Here is a 26,482-nt window from a genome sequence, read left to right on the forward strand (position 1 = left end):
GCTTTCACCATCACCTGCTCGAGGTAAGGCCAGTGGACTCGGTCGAATGCCTTCTCGGCATCTATCGCCAGCAACATGTACTCCCCCGACGTTCTTGTGGCCTTCTCAATTAGGTGCAGCGCCCTTTTAGTGTTGTCTACGGTCTGACGTCCAGGGATGAATCCTGCCTGATCCGGGTCGATCAGCCCCTGCATTAGTGGTGTGAGGCCCGCCGCTAGTATGCTGGTGTAGAGTTTAAGGTCTACATTGAGTAGAGATATCGGGCGATATGCCTCGCACCTCGAGTGGTCCTTCCCCTGTTTGGGGATGACTGAAATGGTGGCTTCCAGCAAATCGCTCGTGATCGCCCCGGCGTCTGCGAAAGAATTAAAGAGGGCGGTCAGCAGAGGCGTCACCTGCGCACAAAACGTCTTGTAAAAGATCGCCGAGAAGCCATCCAAGCCGGGCGCTTTTGCCAATTTGAGGCACGAGATAGCTGCAACCACCTGCTCTGGCCGGATAGGACGCTCCAGAAGATCCGACTGTTCCGGGGTCAACGCAGGGAGGGAGACCGAGGCCAAGAACCTCTCACCTTCTTCCGGGTCAAGCACCGACCCAGTATACAGTGAGGTGTAAAAAGTGCTAAATGCCCCCGCAATGTCCGCGTCCTCGGTGACCATCCGGCGCGACGATCTCCCGTACCGACTGTTTCCGTTGTTTTTTCCGAAGCGCATGACCCAGCAGTCTCCCGCAGCGGTCTCCCCCAGTATAATATAAGTGTCGCACCCTCAATGCCGCATATTCCGCGTGGTCTTGGTCGAGCGCTGTCAGTTGTTGCCTAGCTTGTCGCAGCTGCCTCCAGATCCTCGGCGCCCCGGTCCGCTGGTGCATGCGCTCAAGTTCTCGCGTCCTCAGCGACAGTTCCTCCCGTTTCTGTGCACGCTCTGCGTTCTCGGCGGCCGAGATCGCTATAAGCTCACCACGCAGAACCGCCTTTAGCGCCGCCCAATGAGTGGCCAACGATGTGATGTCAGTGTCGTTATGCGCCAAATAGTCAGTTATAGCCCCCCGGATCTTCCCCACCACGTCGGCGCGATGCAGCAGCGAGTCGCGCAGCCTCCAGCAGCGCGGTGTGCGTGAAAGGGGGGCCAAAGAGAACACAGCCATCATGTGGGAATGATCAGAGAGGGATGCAGCTCCTATCTCCACCGCCGTTGCAAGTGCCTGTAAGGAAGGGGATGCCAGAAAATAATCCAAGCGGGCATAGGTTTTGTGGGCATTAGAGTAATAGTTGTATTCCCTTTCCGAGGGATGGGATCGACGCCACAAATCCACCATGCCCATGTCTGTAAGCCTAGCCAACCCCCCAGTGGAGAGTGTCCCAGCCTGAGTGGAGCGCTGCGCTGACCTATCCTGCATATTGTCCATAACCAGGGGACGCTGCCACCTCCGTGAGAGCGGAGTGTAAAAACTTTTCCTGACCTTCATTTGGGGCATAAATAGAACAGACTGTGAAGGTCGCTCCCCCAAGGGAGAATCTAGAAGACAACAACCTCCCCTTCACCTCCGCCCCTTTCTGCAGGACCTTTCCCCTGAACCTCTGGGCTACTAAGATAGCCACCCCCGCTGTTTTGGTGGAAGAGGAAGAGTAAAATTGTTGGGGGAAATAGCGCGAGCGCATCCTGTGACAACCCCTCGACAATAAGTGGGTCTCTTGTAGCAAGCATATGTCGGCCTTAGAGGCCTCCAGAAGGGAAAGGACAGCCCTCCTTTTCACTGGATTGTTGAGTCCCCGCACATTTAGTGTGAGGATCCGCAACTCAGTCGGGGGCATAGTGAAACGTGTGGGCCACCCGGACCCCTATCCGGGCAGAATCAAGCGTTCGCCAAGCATGTCTCTCGTACATCCGGACTTTCCCCGAGGCGTATCCTGAAGCCTGCGCCCCTCTATAATCTACGGAAAGCAACACATCAGAGCTGAAAAGAATCCCTGGACCTGGACCCCGTCCCTCCCGCAATCCCAACCCACCCACAACAACCCCCCCCTCCCCAACATGAAGGATACAAAAAACCAGTCTTGTCCATCATCCACTAATGTAGATGTATAGTGAAGGTCAAAATTGGGGGACTGTGTCCGAATCCAACGCCTTTTCTCCCGCCGCCGACCCGTCTGGTCTCATCCCATCCTTTCTCAACAATGCCACAGAGTGTTGAGAACGACAGTCAACCGCTGTCAGGGCTCGCCATTTCCGTCGCCGCAGTCTCCACCGCTGCTCGTTGACCCTCCTTGATCTCCACCGCGGGTGGACGTTTTGGCCTGCGCCTCCTCCGATGCTGTTGCCACTGCCCGGTATGGTCCACTCCAGACGCCACCCGGGCAGGCGGCCCCTCCTCCTCCTCCTCCTTCGGCTCCTCGATGCCCAAAAGACTGCATGCTTCCCGGAAGGACCGCAGTTGGCAAACCTTATTGTCCAACCTAAACACCAAGCGAAAGGGGTGGCCCCAATTGTAGGAGATGTTGCGCCGTCTCAGCTCCGCAGTGACCGGTCTGAAGGACCTATGTTTTTCGAGGGTGATGGCCGCCAAATCCTGATATAAAGACGGTGAGTGTGCTCCAAAGGAGATAGTTCCCATCTGTCGGGCCTTGCTGAGGATTTCTTCCTTGGTACGGAAGTCCTGCACGCAGACCAAGATATCAGCCGGGAGGGCTGAAGCGGCCCTGGGCGGGCCCGTCCGGTGCGCCCTATCAAGGCGGAGTGCAGAGTCCGCTGGCCTACCAAGAATGTGGTTGAATAGGCCTTGCGTAAAGTGGATAGATCCTCCGTGTCGGGAGTCTACTTCACCCCCCGAATCCTGATGTTATGCCGCTGGGAGCGGTTCTCTAAATCCTCAACATGGGATTGAAGGTCCACCTGCTGGTCATGTATACGGATGATTTCTTGCTGCAGAGCCTCAATTTCAACGTCGCGCCCTTCGCCTTTGGTCTCCAAGTCGGCCACCCTTTCACCTATTGCGTCCGTGTCGCGGCGGACCTCTCTAATCTCCTCCTGCAATTCCCTTTTCAGGGCGTGAATGTCCTCTCGCAGACCACTGAAGAGGGATTCTAGAAAAGCCTTGGTGATGGGCTCCTCGGTATTCGCCGTTCCAGAGGTAGAGGAGCCAGTGGCCATCTTGTCAGCACCAGCCCGCTGAACCGCCGTGGTGGGGTCTGCCCGCTTCCCCGTCGCGTTAGGGGTGAACGGGTCTTTAATGGTCCTATCTTTCCGGCCTCGTACAGAGGACATGTCCCGCGGGGCTCGCAGCCGGGCCGCGACTGGTGCTATGCGGCGGAATGGGCCCGGGTCTCAAGCACGTGGGAGGGCCCGGTTCCCCACCTGAAGTCGCGGAGCCACTGAATGCATAAAGAGCCCCTCCGTGGAGTCCACTGATGTTCCCCCAAGCACCACGCTGGCGGCAGGAAGGCGCCCACCCCTCGGCCACACACTCAGCCGGGTCCTCACCGTGTCTTCGGGACAAGCACCGCCGTACCCCGATCGTCGCTCCAATTTCCAGCCCTGATGTAGGCCGTACCTTCCCGGGGAACACGCCACTGCCGGCCTCTGCGCGTTATGCCGGGGACCAAACACGTTCCCTCAAGGCGCCTCACGAAGGACGACCTTTCGCTCAGGTATGCGCCCAATGTGGTGTCCAAAATGGCGGCCGCCAACGCGCAGTAATTTTGGCCGCCCCGGGCCCTCCAACCAGGCCTCAGCGCCCGTGATCTACCTCCCCGCCCACCTCCAGGTGGGTTTCCCGGCCGTTCGAGACCCCCAATGTCCAGCGGAGAGGGGCAGAGTCACGTTACAACGCCACGCCGGCTTACCAATCCACGGGGCTGTGCAAGCAGTCACCAGGGGTCCCCTCAGCCACTCTCCGCTCATCACCGTAGGCCGGGGTCCCCTGGGGTCGATGTCCGATCAGCGGGTAGACGTCGCTCCGCAGGCGGGCCCTCCGCATAAGGCCGCACCGCTTCCTTCCTCTGTTGGCCCCGGCAGTGGCCACTCCTGCAGTGGCCGATCCCAAGCGGCGGCGGTAGGTCCGCAGTAGCCCCCGGGCAACAGCACCCCGGGGGCCTCACGCAGAGACCACGTGGGCCGGACCCACCACCTACCCACCGGCTCTCGCGTAACAGAACACCGCCAGAGGTGCTACCAGGCCGGGCACGCTCCGCCGTCACCCTCGGCCACGCCTCCTCGTCTCTCCTCGCCGCTAGGCCAAACCAGGCTGCTCTCGGGATGAGCCTCTCTCCGCGGCCCCAGGAGCCCTGGACGCCCCGCAAAGAGTCCCACCGGGGCCAAGCCCGTCCGATCGACCACCGCTCCTCGGGGGGCCCAAACACGGGGGATGAGGTGCTGTAAAAGGTGCTGTGTTATCGGCCGGCGGCGGGAGTTCCGAGAAGCACGTCCGCTCACACCGCCATCTTGGCCACCCAGTATGTGTTTTTAAAGCACAATGACATTGTATCGGCCGAGCAACTCACTAAACAAACAAGTTTTACAACTAAATTGAATCTAACTGATAGAGGACGGGTGGCTTACTCAATGGAATTTAGACATGCAGACTGCAGAACCATCTCCGCAGAAAGCACTTGACACATTGAGATCTTAAGGGCATCCCTTTTCATGAACGCTAGCTCGAAAATTCTCTCCCCGAGGCCCAAGCCTGGCACTGATAAAATGAGTAATGTTTAGTAAACAAAGGCAACCCTATTCATACACAACCAGGGCATATGAGAAATACAGAAAAAATGAGACGGGTCCCTCACCATCAGGGTGGAAAACAAATCGTAACTCTGCAGCAGTGCCACCCTTCCCTGCCTGTTATGTGACTTCAAAGAGACTCGTTGTAATTCTTCCCCAGTCTCCTCACTTAAGAACAGAAGCATTTTCAATATTATTTACAACGGATCCAAAGTTGTTGATTATTTATCTTATGCAACTGATACCCATTGACAACGCCAATAGTCCTATCTTGTTATCTGTGTTATGATTCTTGTTGCATGATATATCCCGATGCAAACACAGAAGCAGCAAAATACCAGCGAGGCACACTGGTAATCACAAATTAGCTTAGGTGTTGATACGCCACGCCTTTAATTATATGGACCACACACATTTGAGAGACACCCCCCCCCCCCCAGGTTTTTCATCTCACTTAAAGCCCTGGCTATATACTTAGATTGGCCAATAAAATAAAATTGTGGAACACTCTTTTGTGTTTTTAATATTAGGAAAAAAACAGATGTAGAGCGGGTTAGGGGAGATGAATTGGAGAAATGCACCGAGGAGTGGGAGGGGCATGAGGAAAAAGGCACAGGGGAAGTGGTAGAGAAATACACGAGGGAGACTGCAACAAGGGGGGGCATGGCGCAAGGAAACTTGAGGCCCACACCCAGTTCGGAGCTTTAAAGCCTGGTCCCCGTGAGTTTGCCCCCCTTCCCAGGGTGTGGGGGGCTATTGTTAGGCCACTAGTGGGGGGGGGGGGGGTGAAGGGAGACGGTAACATAGGGATGCAGGGGAGAGAGCTAACAGCAAGCACATAGCAGGTGTACATCAGTGGGAGAGGCCTCTATATTTGACATTGGGAAACCGTGCTCTTTGGCTGGGGGGAGTACCGGGAGCGATACAGGGCAATTCAGGAGCGCTGATTTGTCTGACCAGCAAAACAGTGATACTTCATCTCGCACTAGGCAAGTTCTGTATGTCAACATTTCAAAACTTGTTGAGAGGTAGTGTATAGATTAAGGATTTCTGTTGCTCATCGTTGAAAATAAAACGAACATTAATTACTCTTTGTAAGTAGACACACGTTTATTTAGACTGTGCACCGTACTTAAAGTAGCTCACGACATGGACATGTAGCTAGGCAAAGCAGCTTCAGTTCTGCTAGCTTCAGGCAGGTGCCTCCAAGGCCGGTCGAATCTGGTGAAATGTATGTGGAGTGCCAGATTTATACTGACACGAATCACTGTGCACCAGCCCTACCTGCCTATAAGATAACAAGCCTTTTCAGAACTCAACCCCTTTCCAAGCAGGTTTGCCCTCCGATACAAGACGCCGGGTGCACTGTGGCAGAATGTTGAATACAGGACATCCTCTCCACAGAAGGTGAGGGGCGGTGAGGGTGCACTCTCCCCAATTCTTACCTGAAACTTCACGGGTCCCACGTTTGTGATCTCCATCCTGCTCCTTCCCTGTGCAGTCAAGGACTGGACCGACTTTTCCTCAGAGCTGCGCACTGCATACGAGCGCAGTGTAGTGAGTAGTCCTGGGAGCGGCGTTTCCTGGTTTATTACTTATTTATTTATGCGTTTTTATCTCGTGCGGACTTTACCCGAAGGTCAGAGGCTTCACAATAGGAACAGAACTGATACACGAGGAGAACATTACAAGTGAACAAATTACAAAAGCAAACGTTAAGTTACATGAGGCAAAGGTGACCATTGTGAGCAAACAAAATACAAGAGGAGCAAATGGTGCATTACAGGAGGAAAAAGAGACTACACACGCACATGTACACGCACTACAGCACCCCTGTACCTCTAACTTCCTCCCCCAAGGTTCCAAAGGAGCCAGTCATCCCACTACACTCTTGGCCTGGGTGGGATAATGCCTCCTCTCTCCCAGCCAGTACTAGGTGTCGGGGATGGGGGGGTGAGGGAAAGGGGCCGCTCTCAGCGAGGTGGGGGGGAAGAGAAGTCTCCATGCCGGGCAGTGGTCGCTTCGCTGTCCTACTGGAGCAGTCCCAGCCAGTTTCAACTGCCTACGAGAACAGGGCTAAGGATAGGTCTTGAACAATGTCACGTGACTGAGAGGACGCCCAATGGGAGAGCGAGTACGTTCTGTGACGTAAGGCGGACTTCCAGGAAATCCCTGCATGCCAATATCCAACGTCGAGACGAGTCCTCATCATGCTTCCCATGTTTCTCACCTCTCGCGGGAAGCTCCCTATGCTCACGGCTGGCCCGAAAAAACGCATCCAAACACAAGATGGCGGCACGCAGTCTTACTATGTGCCGGATGGCTCCAAGCACACATTTCGTCTGCAGCGTCATGTTCCAGGATGTCAGCTGTGACGCCGCCGATCTCTTCGCAGGGAGTTCACGCAACGCCACTGACCAGGTAACTTCACTGGCGAACACAGGCTTGCGGCTCGCTGGACTTCCACTTGCGCCCCTCATGATGACTCCATAGCAACAGCCTCAGAGTGTGGCATGAAAGTTTTTGAGAAGGCATAGGGAGGCATCTGCTCAGTGCACGGCAACAGGAATTCCTTAGCTGACATCACAATGCTTTCCTTCGCGCGGCCTCTGCATGCACAGTTGTTGGGGCTTGCGCACACACAGTTAAAAATTAACAGCCAAAACGTGGTAAAACCAAAATTTCAGATTTTTGATACAACGAGCACAAGCTTTAAGTATTGCTAAGTCCACGAAGTGTAAAAGACAAATCACATACCAACAAGTTTGTAGAAGTACATGTGTTCCCTAGTCACTTGCAACAAAATCTCACTGTTGGGATCTGGCGTCTGTGCTTCCACCACTTGTAGAAGTCTGTTCAGTACATCATGGCACGCAGCATCACCACTAGGCCATAGATGAATACAGGGAATGGCGCTGCTTAAAAGCGCATGCGAGGATGTAAATAGTTTCAGCATGCCCTGGCTGTTGGACCTTCCGGTGGGTTAGGACACTGGTGGGGCTAAAGGGCATACTGTGCTCTCAGCGCTAAAACTTTCCAAGGATCTTTAAGTTTCTTTCTTCTTTCAGTAGATTCCAAGTAGGTTCAGTTGATTGAAATTTTCTCTTTCAGTCCACTTGTACACGTAGGTCTTTTCAAAATCTTTGCCAAAATATGTAGTAAATAAAAATGATGGTCTGGTTCAAGGTAGATTGGTTAAGTAGATTTATTCAGGAACAGATGTTAAGATGTAAAGCAGAGCCCCACCAGGAGCAGCTTTCCTGCTGTCCAGCCCATCCACGAACTGACTCACACACTCACCAACATTCCACACACTAACATTCTGTCACGACAGTTACACTGGCTGAGCAGCAGGTACAACAGTCTGCCATGCTAATTACTTGCATGCAGGATACCATTCTGATATGGCTTCATGCTTTGTAGGACGTAGCCATAGGCGAGTTAGGAGAAGTCTATGACTGATAATATTTTTAATGATTTAGGTCTGTGCAAGTTGCCTGGATAAAGACGTCTTTCCACCACCCCAAGTATCCCTGCTTTCCCCATGTGCTTTGCTAGCTCACGTCCAGGAATAAAGGCTGTGTGTTGTGTCCTTTAATGTGTAGTGCTCTTTATAATGTAAAATAATGTTCTTTTATGAGTTTTCCTTCATCTGCATGCCTTCTAACTCAAGAATTCTGCTAAAGGGGAGTTGACTGTTGGAACTGGACTGCTTGGAAGCAAGCTGAAGGGCTCGCTTTATTTGCTTATTTGCTACAATAAATATTCTCCTGAGAACTCACTCTCTGACTCGTAAACAAAATTAGTTGGTGGCCATTTTCTATGGTACATGACGCGATGATGCATACAACGCACTGGAGGCCATCTTGGGAGAAGAAGTATCCGCTTTTGTGAAACAACATTCTAGTGTTTGCACTCGAGTTTTCTGGGATTGTTTAATTGCTCTGCGATATAAGCTGTTGGGCTGAGGAGTGCTTATCATATGATCGCTTGAGCGAACTCGCTTTTGACTTAGCACTGCGCTCTTCACGGTGTTTAAGGCGAAGCACAAGTATTTATTTTTGGAATTCTGCAATGGATCGCACTCCGCTAGCCCCTCCTCCGGGTCGCCCCTAAGCACTCTGGTATTTGAAGTGCGTGTAGTTTGAAGAATAAAAGTCAAGTTCATAAGTGGTTCACCAAAGTTGGTGCGAGTAGGTACTCGTTGTTCCCAAAATCTCTAGACCCAAGACATGGCTCGGGTTTCGGGATAGTTTCCCTCATCAGTAGAGAACAAGTATGGGGTGGATGAGAAGGCCGCCAAGTAACCGTCACAGGCCTCGATGCCTCTCTGGCTCGCAGGGCGTCTCCAGAAGCTCGTCAGCTTGGCGCTCAAGGGAGCGATAAGTAGAATTCTGCAATGGATCGCACTCCGCTAGCCCCTCCTCCGGGTCGCCCCTAAGCACTCTGGTATTTGAAGTGCGTGTAGTTTGAAGAATAAAAGTCAAGTTCATAAGTGGTTCACCAAAGTTGGTGCGAGTAGGTACTCGTTGTTCCCAAAATCTCTAGACCCAAGACATGGCTCGGGTTTCGGGATAGTTTCCCTCATCAGTAGAGAACAAGTATGGGGTGGATGAGAAGGCCGCCAAGTAACCGTCACAGGCCTCGATGCCTCTCTGGCTCGCAGGGCGTCTCCAGAAGCTCGTCAGCTTGGCGCTCAAGGGAGCGATAAGTAGAATTCTACAATGGATCGCACTCCGCTAGCCCCTCCTCCGGGTCGCCCCTAAGCACTCTGGTATTTGAAGTGCGTGTAGTTTGAAGAATAAAAGTCAAGTTCATAAGTGGTTCACCAAAGTTGGTGCGAGTAGGTACTCGTTGTTCCCAAAATCTCTAGACCCAAGACATGGCTCGGGTTTCGGGATAGTTTCCCTCATCAGTAGAGAACAAGTATGGGGTGGATGAGAAGGCCGCCAAGTAACCGTCACAGGCCTCGATGCCTCTCTGGCTCGCAGGGCGTCTCCAGAAGCTCGTCAGCTTGGCGCTCAAGGGAGCGATAAGTAGAATTCTGCAATGGATCGCACTCCGCTAACCCCTCCTCCGGGTCGCCCCTAAGCACTCTGGTATTTGAAGTGCGTGTAGTTTGAAGAATAAAAGTCAAGTTCATAAGTGGTTCACCAAAGTTGGTGCGAGTAGGTACTCGTTGTTCCCAAAATCTCTAGACCCAAGACATGGCTCGGGTTTCGGGATAGTTTCCCTCATCAGTAGAGAACAAGTATGGGGTGGATGAGAAGGCCGCCAAGTAACCGTCACAGGCCTCGATGCCTCTCTGGCTCGCAGGGCGTCTCCAGAAGCTCGTCAGCTTGGCGCTCAAGGGAGCGATAAGTAGAGATTTTGGGAACAACGAGTACCTACTCGCACCAACTTTGGTGAACCACTTATGAACTTGACTTTTATTCTTCGAACTACATGCACTTTAAATACCAGAGTGCTTAGGGGCGACCCGGAGGAGGGGCTAGCGGAGTGCGATCCATTGCAGAATTCTAAGTATTTATTTTTGCCATCAATTGGGTCCATGGCTGTTTCACTAAACTGGTCTGACAATATATGCGCTTCAAGTGACTGAGGGGCCAAGCGCTGGTAATTAAATGTATATGCACTATAAGATATATCTTTCTTCTCGTTTAAAAACATATATACTTACCCGGATCTTCTAAGAAAAAAAACTGAATTCTGTAATTTGTGCCTCTAATGCTGGTACTTTGACTAATTCCTTTTTAGCTTTCAAGAATTCTTATTCCTTCGAGAATTTTATGGATGTTGTTTTTCCTATTTTAGCCAGGAAACTTTTTATACAATGTAGATATGGCACTCTACCACTAAAAGCTTTTACGAGTAAATGGTCATCCTCTATCAACAGGTCATGTCCAGGTTGCAGCTGTGATGTAGAGGATGAACTTCACGTGTTATTTTTCTGTCCAGCCTATACTAAATCTAGGAAGCACTGGCTGGTATCATTGTGTAAAAATATATGCTTTAAACATTGTTTATTTGCTTTCAGAATCTTAAAAACTGACACGACTAGTTCTATTGTATTTGCACTTTCGATGTACTTGCTAGCTATGTGGTCTAAGTGGCGTCAATTGATTGATATTGAATGCTAAGGACTAAATATTCAAGCTCCTTTCAATGTAATGACGTCTAGTTTGCTTCGAATGGATTCTATTGTGTCATTGTAAATGAATGTTCTATGTATCTCCATTTTTATTATGTTTTATCTTGCACTCTTTTATGGCCTAAGGCCGAAATAAAGAATTTTTGAATTGAATTGATAAAATCATAGAACGTGTGAAAGCGCGGAATGGGTAAGTGCTATGGTGATAGCAAAGAAGAAAATTACAGTATTCGCTTATGTGCTGATTTACACTCCTTAAATAAAAACATAGTTGTGGACTGTCACCGCTGCCTAAAATACACGAAGTATTAACAACTTTTCGTGGACCAAAGCATTTTAGAAATATCTACCTTATAGCGACGTATCATCAGGTGCCTTTGAAGAAAGAATCTCAGTTGCTTACTGCATTCATTACTCCATTCGGAGAATTTAAATATTTACTTTTACTGTTTGACCAAGTGTCTGCTGCTAGTGTTTTTCAGAAGTTAATGTTGTGTCTGCTTAAGAGTGTTCCTGGGGTACAAGTCTTTCAGGATACCATTAATTTTTGCCAAATCCATTGATTAGCACAATTGCATATTAGAAAGAGTGTTGTCTATTCTTAATGGCCATTTTATGACTGTATCCCGTAATAAATGCACATTTTTAATTAATACTGTTGATTATTTAGGTCATTGTATAACACCAGAAAGCATTAGACCGAAGCTTAAATCGTTTATCGGTTTTAGTGACTATTACGCTAGATTTGTGTGCGAGTGTGAACTCTCATGGAGCCCCTTCAGAAACATTTAAGTAAAAAAGGAAAATTTGTTTGAGAGGATACTCCTCAAAGTGTTTGGGAATATCAAAAAAGCATGTATGTACCTGCTTTGAAAACCTTTATCAATGGCTGTACATGTGTCATATTTGTTGATGCTAGTGCTGTAGGACTGGGTGAGGTCCTTTGCCAAAGGGTGGGCACAGAGGAGCATACCTTAGCTTTTGCTTCAAGAGTGCTCCCAGAAGTGGAAAAAGATACGGTATGATTGAAAGAGAAGCATAAGCATGTACATGGTCAATTGAAGAATACAAGACGTATGTTTGGGGAACAAAAATTGTTTTATGCTCAGATCCTAAGCCCTTGAAGTACTTACTGTGCGACCAAAGACTCTGCAGTCTCTTCTAGGCTTATGCATATAATTTCATAGTTGCAAAAATACAATTTTGAGATAAGATACATAGCAGGGGGAACAAATCTCCTGGCAGGCTGTTTGTCAAGATTTCCATTTCTTTTTGCTCCCTCGGGGGTAGAGTCCGTGAATTTGGGTTCTGAATGTGTAGTACCTGGGATTGACGTAGTTGGCATGTGCCAAGTAACTATTAGTGTGGGGGAGTGGAATAAGGCACATACAGAGGACAGTAACTTGTTGACCGTGTTAATTATGTCTACAAGGGGTGGCCACCACTCAAGCAGTTACAAGGAGATTTACATTTTTTTGGGTCAAATGGCATCTCTGCTTACTATAGAATCCAGGATTTTGTTGATAGCTGGCAAATGTGTTCCACTGAAGAATCCTAAGATTTAAAATTATTAGGTTAGCGCATTCTGGGCATTTGGGAACCGCTTCCAGAAATAAACGTTAAGGCATCATTTTTTGTAGCCCTATATTTACAAACCTGTTTAGGATTTTGTAGACTAATGTGAAGAATGGTTGCTTTTCTACAAACACTGGATGATGAAGGAAATGCTATTGGTGCCTACTCCCTTTCCAGATTGCCCATGGAGTAAGCTGGCATTATATTTTTCTGGACCCATTTGTTAATTATCAAAGTTTTAAGTATATCATGGTGCTGACTGATTATTTTACTAACTGAGTCTAATATGAGTTTGTACATGAAATAAGCTCACAGAGTCTTCGTTCGGACCCTTTAGAACTGGTAACTGATAACGGGGTAGAATTGGTTCCTGAAAAAAATTGAATATTTTCTTAGGAACAAAGGTATAAACCAGGGTTCTCCAAAGCCGGTCCAGGATAGCCAGATCCAGGCATGATTTTTAAGATAACTACATTTATCTAAATTGGGAAATACTAAAAATCTGGCATGGAACCATCCTTCCAGGGCAAACTTTGGAGAACCCTGGTATAAAACATTGTATTGTGGCAGTATACTGTCCAAATTCCAATGGAGCTGTTGAGAGGATTAATAGATTGCTTAAGGAATGGATTCAAACGCTTGTAACTTGTGGAATGGATGTAGAAGAATTTGTAAGAAACAAATCATGGGCATATCCTAATACTCCTTACACTGTCACTGGTGTAACACCTTTTTCTTTGTTGAGGGGTAGGCGTCCTCGTTCTGGTATGTTTCCGAGTTGGTTGGATCATATCATCCTCTTGAAGTCTACATGAGCAAGTGGATTTGAATAAAACACATGTTAAAGATAGAAAATTCACAGGATAAAATTAAAAAATACTACGATCAGACTTGATCAGTAGGTAACAGAGATTATTACAAGGACTTGGGTAATGCTTACAAATATGAGATCTAAAAAATCCAAAGTTGAGTTTCATTTGAAACATCATCAGATCTTTGAAGAACTTGCAAATCAAATCATGAAGTCATCACTAACGGGCATGGTTGTGTCTAAGAAACCAGGATTCTTACAGGAATTTGATATGTACATTTGTTTTGATATAAAGTCTTTTATTGTATTCATTTTTTTTGAGGGGATAGTTTATTGTGCATTATTGCATACTGTGCATTTATTATAGTTAAAAATGTTTGTGTGTTTTATTATGCTAATGTTGTTACTTTTTTAAAGAAGGGAGCTATTGTATCCTTGAATGTGCTCTTTAATATGTATTGCCCCGTATACTGTAAAAGAATATTCTGTTATGAGCGTTCCTACATCCGATCGCATGCCTGCCTTCTAATGCAAGAATTCTGCTAAAGGGGAGTTGGCGGTTGTAGCTGCACTGGGCAAGCTGACGGGCTCGCCTTATCTGCTTTTTTACGACAATAAATATTATTTTGAGAACTCACTCTCTGACTCGTAAACAGTGTCTTTCTACAACACTGTGCGATCTACCGCAAAACATGGCTCTTTCTGCTGTATATAGGGCCCAATCTGGCCTGATGCAGTATTGTTGAATGGCGGAATATACCAAGTGTCTGCATTGCACATCAGATACTGTCTCGGTTTAAAATTATGAGTGTAGAAATTTGATTAGGATACTCGTCGTTATCTTTTGGATAGTTTCCGATTTCTTTTTTCAGTGTGCCGTCTCAAGTTTGTTGATGTAGATGGGCATTGCAATTTTTGTGTGGTTGACATTTCTTCCAGAGGGTATGTGCCGCCGCAGGAGATAAACCCCCTCACTGCACATGGCTTATGGTGTAGTATTTTGTAGAGCAAGAAATATTGAAGTAATAGCGACCTTTCAAACAACTTTTCTGTTATTAACATGCTTGAGGTGCCACAGCACAAAGCTTACCATCTGTTTGAGTTCTTAAATGTTCCGTTTTGAAGTATGGGTGAGGGCTCATATCTCTGCCGTAAATGTTTTTGTTGCACCTTAACATACACGTTGATGCAGATTTTTTTTGCTTGAAGTAAGTGATGTAATTTGAACTATACTCATACCGCCAGCAGGTTTTTTTTAAAGATTCTTGGCATCTCCTAATTTCGATAGAAGCACTCGGGCGTCTTTTACCTACATACCTGTCAAGTTCTAAATGCACCAGTAAGCGACTTAACCTGTTTATCAAGGTGTTCTACTCGTGCGACTCATCCTTCAACCGTATAGTATTTATGAAAAAGCTAATGCCTGTTAGCATTTGCCTGCCGTGGGCTACCTGGTGCACAGTTGGTTGTTGCAGCAGCAGTGTTAGCTGCTATTTTACCTCTGAGGTAAAGTATGAAAATGAATATGTCAGCAAGGTGGCTGGACGAGAAAATCACCTGCTGCTGACATCTGGTGTAATTTGCACATTAGTTTGAATCCCGACAAGGCCACCATCCAACATTCAATGGGCAACAAGTTGCATACAAGTAAATAGGCAAATCGTAATCCCTGTTCTGTAGAGAGTTCAGAAATGACAAAAGTATTGTGGTACAAAATTCTACCCTAAACCATTGTTGATTGTAGTAGGTAATCCATGTGTGCCACACTTATCTGTGTGATGCTTCTGAGTTGAAAAAAAAATCATTATGAAATAAAAGTAGGTTGTTTCATTGTGTTTGTTACAATAACGTCATATTGGTGTATAAAAGTATGGCTGTTAATTTCCAAAGCAGAACACTGATCACCTGACCCTTCATGCTAAATTTTGCGGTGGTTAAAACAGTAGTCTACTCTATATTGGATTTGTACTTTTATAGCAATAAGGCCCGATTCTGAGTCCGACTAAGTGAAATTGTTGCAGGTAATTCGGGGTGGGTAAGTTTTTCCACTCCAATTTTTTTCAGGGTGCATGAGAACAATACTACCCTCCCCTCCATGCCAAGCCTCGTTCCTAGTCTTTTTTTAGGTCTCGCCTAGACGAAAGCAAAAGCAAAGCTTTTGCTGTCTAGGGAGACAACTTATGTCGCCACTTTCTGGGGAATGTGGACAGCAGACTGTTACGAATTTCTTCTGCTGTAGACAGACTGTCACGAGCTTCTCCTGCTGGAGATTTGACCTCGTGAGCGCGCCTTGACTGCATCTAATGTGTGTGGCTTTTTTTTTTTTTTTAACGTGGGCCGGGCGCTTGCTTTAGTCAGTTTCACTTTGAAAGTGCAGGCGTCAATGGGTCTGGTAGTTGTTCATGTGGAGTGCCTTTTGACCTCGTGAGCGCGCTTTGACTGCATCTAATGTGTGTGGCTTTTTTTTAACGTGGGCCGGGCGTTTGCTTCAGTCAGTTTCGCTTTAAGGGGCTGGCGTCAATGCGTCTGGGATTTGGGGATTGATGTACGGCGTGAAGTGGCGGGCGCGCATTACATGTTCATTTATTTGTGGGGGAGGTATTCGAAAGGGGCTGGCGTCGATGCGTCTGTGACTTACTAAGGAAGCTTGACTTAAATGGCTTGTTAAAGTGCTGCTAAATAGCCCGATCTGGGGACTTGAAGCAAGTAGGCTCGCGCAGGCTTCCAGGGGGGGCTTCAAAGCCACTTTCTTTCGAGAGACAAAACCTACGTTTATACAGTGAGAAAAAAAACGGCGTGGTTTAGGGATTTAAAGCCCCTGCTTCCAATGACCATCATAAATCTGCCAGTTCACCTAACACGCTTGGAGAATCTGCAAAGCGCTTCCCAGCCGCCCTCCTGCTTCCCCCACCTCACCAAAACCCCCACCCCTTACACTCGAGCATATTGGCGACACACGGGACATTTGGTGTGTATTTGTCTTGTTTTCTGTTTGGTAACAATCTGAAGCAACGCGTTTGTTTGACTCTAAACTCTGAACAACCCTCAGGGCTGACACAGAAGTTCCCACGTTTCACATAAAACCGCCACACCTTCCCTGCAGTAAATTGTCGTTTTCCAAAAAGCAGGCTTATTTTTAAACTGCAAAATGGGCGTTCTGAAACCAGTGAATCCACTGCAGATGCCCCTAAATTCTGCGGAGACTCGTAAATATCAAAGAAGCACGTGAGAGGCTGTGATACGTTTAGCACCTGAACCGGCTAGGTGTAGTAGGCCGATTACACGTGCACTTGGGCTGTGTGCGTTTATGCACATGATAAAAGTCATGAAAGGTTATTATTTTTTGGAACTACTTCCGCCTTCCTCTAAAACGTGCGAAGCTTACTTACATGGAGAAGTTCTATTTACAAGGTCTGTGTGGTTGGGGGGAGGAGGTGGGGTGCGAGCACAACGACTCGCGACTCTGGAGAAGTTTCCAGATCCTGCACCCCCAACTGAACGCCTCTTCGGTGCTTGTATTACGTGGAGGGTGTGCTGCAGTTCTGAACTGGAGTATAAGTAGACCTGTGCCCCTCTCCCCGCGCCAGAGACATGCCCACGAGCAGTGGGGCACCGGGTTACACGTCTGAAACAAAATGGAAGCCACAGTCCCAATAAATTCAGGCTTGACTCCTTCGCCTGAGCTAAATCAAATACAACATTTACTCAGGACTTTAATCTAAGAGTTGCACAGATTTAAAAAAGTAAAGTTTAGAGTTTAACCTCCTGGTTAACAAAGGTGTGTACATTTAAATTTCGGCGGCGTACAGCATGGCTGCGTACGTTATACCTTACGAACATACATATCTTTCATACATACCAACGTTTTGAAAAAACATGGTTACCGTGGTGGGTGCGCGCTAAGCTCGACAACTTATGTAGTCACTTCTGGGGGAATGTGTACAGCAAAGTGTTACGAGCTTCTCCTGGCGGAGATTTTATCTCGTGGGCGCGCACGTCGCCGTGGCTCATATTTCCATGCGCACACAGGCAGCCCCCACACCCCTGCACACAGATTACACAGGCACACGCTGCAGCCCCCTCACCAGACACACACGCACGCATACACACGCCGCTGCCCCCTACCTTCCCCCCCCTGCACAGACACACACCCCCGCCCCATGCATCGTGAGATCTGCCATACCTTCAGGGGAAGGAGCGAGAGTGGCAGCAAAACCGGCAGCTTCCCCCAGACCGGGGGCGCATCCCCGCCAGCCTCCGCCAACATCGCTGAGGGCTGCGGTTGCAGGCCCCCGGCGTAAGAAACAGGCCCCCGCACACTGGGAATCGCAAAAGGGGTCGAGATCCATGGCGCTCGACGCGGCACAGGGAGGCGGTGCGCGCCACGACTCCGTCGCTGGCTGGAACGTGTGCGCGTGCTCCGCAGCCTCTCGTGAGCACGCCTCCTTCTGGTTGTGGGTTCAGTGTTCGATGCAACGGAACAGGCTTGCCGATAACATCTGCGGTCTGCAAGGTGATCGGCTTGTATTTATTTATTTCCCCCTCCACTTTTTACATTACTTTAAAACGCGGCGCACGCTCCATTCCTCTCCCTTCTCAACATACTATGTTACTGGCCAGACACGTGCAGTAACAGAGTATGTTGAGAAGGGAGAGGAATGGAGCGTTGGGCTTCACGAGAAAAGTGGAGCGGGAAATAAATAAATAAAGTGAGCGGGATGCCTAAAGCGTGCGCCGCGCATTTGCAATGCAATAGGTCTCGCATTTATGCGAGTCTGAGCTATTGACATTGCAAAGGACAATGCATTTTATTTACATTTTAAAAAATAAAAGGCATTGTCATTTGCAATGTCAATAGCTCAAACTCGTTTTTTTCGTTTTTGAGACGCGCTTGTTTGCTCTATGCTGTGGTCTGGTTCCTTCGCGGCAGAGGTGAGGTTTCATTCCTTTGTGTCCAGGAGCACACATGGTAAACGGTGGGGGCCGTCGCCTGGTCTTTGGAGACAGCCATTTAGCATACCCTGTACAGCTCACTGCGCCCATCAATAATTCACACCCACTCCTGCTGAAGCAGTCTGCTGTGTTCAAGAGGAGGAGGAGGCGGCGAGCAGGGACATGGCTGAGGTGCGAGGCACTGAATGGAGAACGCAGGGTCTGCCCAAGGTCACACATGACAAAAGGAAGAGGGATGAGCTTGCGCCGTTCGCCATAGTCCACACTTCTATCTTAACGTCACAGCTCCTGCACACCCCACAAGAATCTCCCCCCCACCCCCCCCCCCCCCCCCCCCCCCCCCATAGCCAGCAGCACCTTTACACCATCACAGAGTGCAGCGCGCAGCACCCTCTCCCACAGCCGGCGCCCTACAGCACCCGCCACTGTCACCGCCCCTCCACACGCGACAGCAACACCCTCATCACCCGCCACTCTTACCACACCCCGCAGCAAGTCCCCCTTCACTGGCAGCACTCTCACACAGTCACCCAAGTGTAGCGCCCAACACCATAGCGCTGACAGCCTTGTGCCCTCAGGGCATGCCTTACATGCTGGCACCCTGTTGTGTTCATGAGGAGGAGGAGGCGAGCAGGGACATGGCTGAGGTGCGAGGCACTGAATGGAGAACGCAGGGTCTGCCCAAGGTCACACATGACAAAAGGAAGAGGGATTTCAAACTAACAAGATCTTGCCAGTAAATAAAGTGCCTTTGTGCCAAGCTAAATTAGCTGTCTCACCAGTCCCATACCTTTCAAAAACTGCCAAAGCACAGTTCATAGCTATAAAGTATGAAGAGAGAAGGAACTGTTCCCTAAATACAACAAATTTTTCATATGATACTTATTTAGCAGCAACCAATCCTAAGTGCAAATCTGCCGAAAATAGCGAAATTAGCAGCCATCTCTCAAACAAGCATTTAAAATGCAATAGGTCTGGCCTTTCATTAAGTTAAAACCATTTGCTTTGCTATATAATACCATTAGCAAAGCAAATGGCTTTAACTTAATGAAAGGCGAGACCTATTGCATTTTCAATGCTTGTTCTTTTTACTGGGCCAGCAGCATATGGTGCTTCCTACAGACAGAAAATCCTTCTCACTGCCTTCCCTACCCACAGGTCCTCACATACATTTGCCACCTGCTGGTGGTAAATGTATGCTTTAAAAACCCCTTGCCGTTCCTTATTCCATGTGGGTTTATGGCAGGAAAAGATTCAGCAAAAAATTGTGTCCCACAGTAGCTTTTCTAGGTACTCTTCCATCCTCCCAGTGTTGGTGCTCTCGGGAATACCAAGGACCTGTATGTTCTACTTTGTGCTTCTAAATCTTCATTTTTCGCTGCGATGATCTTCAGCAGTTTGTCCATGTGTGCCACGTTTGTCTTGAGATGGGCTGTGGTGTCTTCAGCGTCGGAGATGCGCCGCTCCGTGTTCTTCAAGGCCTTCCAGCTTATGTACGATGGCGTCCATCCGATTACTCATGGCATCCATTATTTCCGCTATGGATGTGAGACTTTGGTGTATCTCCAGGAGTATGGCTTTCATGTCCTCATCTGGTGTGGGGGATGACCCCGGTGCGGGTGCGTCTCTAGCCGAGTTAGAATCTTCATGCTGCATGCGACTGCTCTTCCTGGCCTCGACCGTCAGTCGCGGCTGTTTCATGTGTGCCTTCCCCATGTTGGGTATCTTGTGGCTGCAGGGGCAGTGCCAGCGTGTGGGTACTTGGTGCCGTGTCGCCCCCTCCGCGCAGTGTAACAGTCAAGGGCGATGACCAGTGCCCTCAACATTGCAATGGATTGGGAGAGACTACGACCCCTGCTGCCCCCTCAAGCTAGATCGTGCTATGGAGGAGTAAGGGGTATGCAATGATGGGCCCCTCAGCCAGATGTCGCGCAGGATGGCACCCCTTCCCTGCTGTGCTATGTATAAGAGCTGTAGGCCCCCTCTCCGCCTGTCCCAATATCGGCGTGCCAAGTGCGGATAGGTTTAGCAAGCCCCTGCGGAGTCACGGGCGAATTACTGAGCGCACCTACGGTGGTGTTCTATGGTGCGCTATTTTTTGCTGTGTGTACCTCTCCACTACGCTGACGTGCTGTCGCTAGGCGGAGGGCCAAGCACCGTTGAGTTTCAGCACAGACAGCGCGGCGGTCAGCAGGCCGCCGGCGCTCTCAACGTGCGGCTGCTATCCAGTCACAGGAGACAGTGATGGCGCGCACCAGCAGGTGAGCCGGGATGGTTGTAGCGGCAGAAGGGCTCATGAATATTTGGGGCATCCGTCACTGCGGGTTAGCGTGGGCTTCAGCACTATGGTACGCGCTAGTGATGAGTTGCCTGCACACTCGCCGCAGTCGTCTATTCTGCCAGGATTGAGGACTGTTCCCGATATGAGTCCCAGCTGCCACGTGGGCGCCGCGGTGCTTGCGTGGTCTGTTCTGCCCGGCAGCAGCTCCAGGCGCTCAGGTTCTCAGCAGCGGTGGCTTCACAGTGACGTCATAGCTGCAGTTGGGAGTACCCCACTTACACAAACGTTCAGGATCAAAGCACTGGTGTACAGTCATTCCGTTGTTGCGAATATTTACCGATTGGGACCATCAGGCAGGATTTTGGGCCGGATTATTGTGCCGAGCTGCAGGAGCCTCACTCCAGTGCAGCCATTCTGATTGTGTGCCACATGGTGCCCCCGTCTTTCCTTTATTGTCCTTGTTTACTGGAGATCACATAATACAACGAAGTCTTGAGCCTTGACCATCACTCCCAAGCCAGTGGGTGTCGGTGAGCTTTGATGTTAAAATTAATTCAGTAGAACAGATTTAAATCACGAAGATTAACCCACGCGAAGTTTCCAAATCTCAAATTCGAAACCTACAATTTGTAGTAAGTCACAATATCTTTAGCATTTCATTTGTGAAGTCGGTTTGGGGTTCCATAGCGAATTGTGCAAGGCAAATCATGTGCCATAGATAAGTTGGCATAAATAAGCGCAGTAAGAGTTGAAAAGAACAGACTGTTTTACCAATTGGCATAGATTAGATGATCCAGCTCATATTTTTCACCTTTCTATCGGCTATTACTGGTTTTTATTCTTGGCAATTTTTTTTGTTTTATTGCTGGCCGTTACTTTTGATGTACATTTTCGGATTTAGTTTAGAGTTTTTTCTTGCCCAAAGACTTATAGCCTCTTTTTTATTTTATTTAAATAGTGCTGTAATGACTTCTACAATGTTTCTGAGAGCATGGGGAAAATTGCATGGCGTGGTGTATATTGCTTAAAAAAAAAAGGCAGTGAAATGAACCCTATCTCCAGTCCTCTTTGAAGACTGACATAGGTGGTCATAGTTCTGACGTGCGATCAATGACTGTTTCATGCTGCAGCATTCAGTAGAAGGAGCAGACTCCCATCCTAGATCTTCTTATGCAGGGCTTCTTTAGGAGGTTGGCTGACGTGGATCTAAAAAACCTTAAGGGCTAGTATCTAGAGAAGCAAGACCTAATGAACAAAGGACCAGAGTTAATGACAGCCTTATGACAAAGAGAATGAAAGGTCATTCTCTTTGGTTTATTAGATATTGTCTCAGGAGATGAGATGACAGGTCTTTAAATATATCTCCAACGACCCTCTACATTTTTTGTTTATAAGCCTTATGACAAATCCATATGGTTTAGAACAAAATCTAGTCTTTAGTAGGGAGTCAATAGATAGAGGGTGTGACCCCAGATTTAAGTATTCTGTGAGAGGCCGAGCACAAGTCATACTGCTATATTCTGAAGTAATTGAATAGGTTTAAATGAGGAAATAGGAAAGCAAAGGTAAATTGCAGTCTACATTTTGCAGAAAAAACTGCTGGTACAATTGATTTCCTACGAGAAATCTGTAGTGATGGAAGAATCTAGCACCAGTACTCTTTGTGTCGTCTACAAAGAAGATGAGAGTTTATAGATATTTAATGCTTGTTTAACCGGTGGGAGAAGTGAAGCTATTGGAGCCACCAAGAATCGTCCCAAAGGATTATTGGTTACCTATTACTATAATCTGTCTTGTCAGAGTTTAGTTACTGGTAATTGTTGAACATCCTTGATACAGTTCTTAAAAGTCTGTTGACGCTGCATTATGTTTGATTTTGGGCTCAGGCTCAAAAGGGGATCCAGTCTATTAAGAAGCAAGGATCTATACATTTGGGAGATGCCATTTCTTTCACCCAGCTTCTCTATTGTTATCTTAGTTTCTAAAGGACTACATTTTTGCACTTCCTTAAGTTTATCCCAGGAGGGTTCCAAGTGCCCCACGCTACAACTGGGTCTCATGAGTCCGTTTTCCCAGCAGTTAGATTTGGTTATGGGCTGTGTTCCAGCATATTAATCCGCTCTAGTAGTGGGTGAGAGACACCATTAAATAGGAATACTGTACAATAAGGTGTGCAAGTCCTATTCTAATAAATCTAAATTCATCTGCACAGCAGATTCTAGTCTGTCACAGCCAGTTGTTTAGTATGTCTGTGAGACCAATAGTATTGCTGTATGTCTGGGATACCAGCCTGCTTTCAACGGTGGATTACACATGCTTTTCGAAAGAAACGGAATATTGCCACTCCATAGGAAAATCATTGTTCTGCGGAGTTGAAAGAATTGTGTTGCGAGTTGATCGGGGTTGTTTTGTGTAACTTAGAGAAGGCTCGGATGTGTAACCATCTTGTAGAGCACTCCCCATTCCGCTACTGTTGAAAGCAGCTCCTCCCATTTCTTTAGTTCACTTTTATTGTGCTGGAGCAGTGGGACGACGTTCAGATCCCATCACAGGTTTACATTGTTGATAACTATCATGCCAAAAGTATTGGATGTGATCAAATGCAACTTAGTTTAGTATCACACAGCAGCATGGGTAATTCACACTTTACTGTCAGATAGGTAGATTTCCCCTAATTTATCTGCAGACCAGATGCTTCCCTACAGATTTGAGGTATTTGGATGGGGCATGGAATCGTCTGTGTGGACTGCTGGACTTTAATGAGCAGATGGCCTGCATATGGTGACACCCTATCTTCAAGTCCACTGCGCCTTGGAAACCAGACACCTATGCATCCAGCTCCTCTTCACCAAGGCCTCAATCACTAAAGCAACAAGAAGCTGCTAGAGCAGACACGCCTGGTACATGGTGCGCCCAATGGCAAAGGGAGAAGACTGCTCCGTTCAACCAACCTGTGCCCATGCACTCTCGTAGAGCACTGTGACATATCCCAAGCAGCTAGGGATGAAGGCCTGCTTCAAGCGAACCTGATACATGAAGGGCCAGTGAACAGTCTCAGATGCTATTCAAAGTCCACTGACAGGAGAACTGCCTTGCAATTAAGTTCACCAGAGTGCGTCCGTCTCATCTGAAGGCCAAGGGGATAATTTCTAGTGCACGGGTCTCCAACCTTTTGTGTTATGAGAGCTACTTCTGATCATTGAAAATCATCATGATCTGCTGAAAGCCAGGTAACCGCGCACATTGTTACCAGACACCTTTATGCCTAGCTCCATTGGCTTTAAGCCTAATGTCTGTAGAGCCAGATACTATGGTTTAAACAAACTATTTTGACTAATGGCACTGTCTCAAAGTAAGAGAGAGGGACCCACCAACCAAAAGGAGGGGTGCCACAAAAGACCTAAGTCAAAGAAAACCCCATTTGGATTAATGCACACTTACCACACCACTTATACATGAAGCCTCACACCAGTGGGATGACAGTGGACACAAGGGATGCAATCAAAAAAGACAAATCTGGAAAAATACAAATCTAAGAAAATATACAACTTTATTCATAAATAAAATATACCATACATATCGCAATACATTTAAAATGTATGACAGTCCCAGGCCAGGCCTATTTAGTGATATTCAAACCATATACTATAAAGCACAACATAATCTTTGTTTAAAAACACATTAACACACAAAACTCATTATAATGCACAAAATTGGGAACATAAAAAGGAAAAACGAATTCCTATTTCCAAAGAGAACCAGTAAATCAAACATAAATCAATTGTAGCAGCTGTAAATAATTGTCTGAATGCTGAAATTCGATACAATTGCCACCACACAATTGTACAAAAGGGTGTGGTGATGGACAGAGCATCTGAACCAATCAAACACTCACACCCAGTCAATAGATCTGGGTTTAATCCATCACCGTTCTTGAATGGATCAAACCCAGATCTTTTGACTGGGTGTGAGTGTTTGATTCAGATGCTCCGTCCATCACCACACCCTTTTGTACCGCTTTGGCCGCCATAAGTGTGGCAGGGTATGCTCAGACGTTAGTCCCTTGCTCACTTTGCCACTGGATTCAAACAAGCCGGGCTGAAGACGGCTGGAATGCCAGAAACCGGTCCTCAGAAGCTTGTTTCCGGTCCAGGGAAGGCATGGCTTGGCAGTTCGGGCTGGACTGTTCCCATGAGGCACAGGGTCAGACTGATTTGCATATAGCCATGTCTGAACTGGGGTGGCAGAGTGGGCTAAAGAACGGTGATGGATCAAACCCAAATCTTTTGACTGGGTGTGAGTGTTTGATTCAGATGCTCCGTCCATCACCACCCCCTTATGTACCATCTTTTTTATTTTGTCACCTTATTTGGGCTGTGTAATTGGTTGGATTGATTGTGCCTTTTATTGTAGTGCTGTTAGCAAAATGGGAACGCATTGTATGTCTTAATGCACGTCTGTGCTACAACTGTGTTGAGTACTAACTTCACCCAACTGCTTGTTCTGCCTAGTTCTCTGCCTGCTGCTACGCCAATAACTTCAACACGCTTCATCAGTGCGTCATCCCGTTACATGACCGGAAGTTCATATTGTTACTGTACTTTCTCTCGGTTGCAAAATTAGTAATGTCTTTTTTTTCTTTACTTCTTAGCATTAGAAAGTCTGGGCTTCGGCTCCTACATCAGCGAGGTGAAAGACGTCTTGCAAGAATGCAAAACTGTAGCCTTAAAAAGAAGGAAAGCCAGTTCACGTTTGGAAAACCTTGGCATTCCCGAAGAAGAATTGCTAAGGCAGCAGCAGGAATTATTTGCAAAGGTCAGTAAACTGTGCTGCAGTAACCTGGGTCTGTGCACAGGAGCCAACAACAAGATGTGAAAATAAAGTGTTGTGCAACTAATCTTGGCTTTTTTAAATTATTAATTCTTGAATGGTAGTAAGGCATCGAAGCTGTTTTCTCTACTGTCTGACAGTCTTATAGCATTCTTTTCTCTGACAAAACTACCAACTTACGTTTCTTATTTTATTATTCGCCCCATTAGTTTTAGAATTCTTCTTGCTGAATCTTGAAGGGCAGAAACACAGCGCACAGAAGGCTATAGATCAGTGGTCTTTAAGCTTTTGAATGCTGCACCCCCACAGTAAATTATTTGGGCCCCCCTCAGAATATTTCAATATTATTCCATAAATTGGCAATGTTTAAATATGTCTCGACTTATTTAAAGAGGAGACCTGTTCAAACATTGTCGTTAAATTGTCTTACTGTTATAAAAATGCAGCGATATACATGATTGGCAAACATACTATTCTGGTCAGGCAGGCCTACTAACGTGTAAAAATACCCACAGTGTGATTACTAGAAATGGGAGTGTAGAAGAATATTTGGAGTCCCTTACCTTTTGAAACCATCTCCCAGTCGGAATTAAATGACAAAGGATATTAGTGATGGCCAATTACAGAGACGATTACTGCAGCTCATTCTTTCCCTGCTTAAAACCAAGCACTGCTGTGAGCCTAATGCTTATTTTGGCCACAGCCTGGTGCCCCCCCTGGGATCACTTGAGGCCCCCCAAGAGGGCCCGCCCCCAGTTTGAAGACCTCTGCTATATCTCATTCCAGTATTTAGGAGCAAGTAGAGGAATGAAAACGGGATTGAGCATTAGAAGCTGGCTAAGGCATAGCAAGTTTTGAATTTGTTCAGCAGAGGGAAGATTAGAAGGCGAATGTTAACATGAAATGTAGGAAAACACTTGAGTCGTATACACAAAATAGAACTGATGAGAGCAAAAGGGCAGCTTAGTGAGAGACGTATGAGCAGACCGAGCCAAGATCTGAGAAAAATCAGAGGTACACATTTAAAGAGTATGTGATCAAGGACACAGGTCGGTTTCAACCGGTTGTAAATGGACATTGTTTCCGAGAGCTCGCTTTAACCTCCTTCTCTATTAGTCCTGTTATTATATGGGACTTTCAACCAGACCACTTATTTTTTTATT

The 26,482-nt window shown here is 47.4% G+C and overlaps 1 protein-coding gene across 1 annotated transcript in view; it reads left to right on the top strand.

Moving 5' to 3' along the window:
* Positions 1-25,379, top strand: part of DR1 (down-regulator of transcription 1) — a 40,473-nt gene extending 15,094 nt beyond the window's left edge. Inside the window, exon 2 of the mRNA XM_078659286.1 lies at positions 25,141-25,379. Within this exon, the coding sequence (XP_078515412.1) occupies positions 25,141-25,364 (224 nt within the window). The 3' untranslated portion in view covers positions 25,365-25,379. The remainder of the gene's footprint in view (positions 1-25,140) is intronic.
* The last annotated feature ends 1,103 nt before the right edge of the window (positions 25,380-26,482 follow it).

The sequence above is a fragment of the Lissotriton helveticus genome, chromosome 1_1 (genome assembly GCF_964261635.1).
Source record: "Lissotriton helveticus chromosome 1_1, aLisHel1.1, whole genome shotgun sequence".
Lineage (NCBI taxonomy): Eukaryota > Metazoa > Chordata > Amphibia > Caudata > Salamandridae > Lissotriton > Lissotriton helveticus.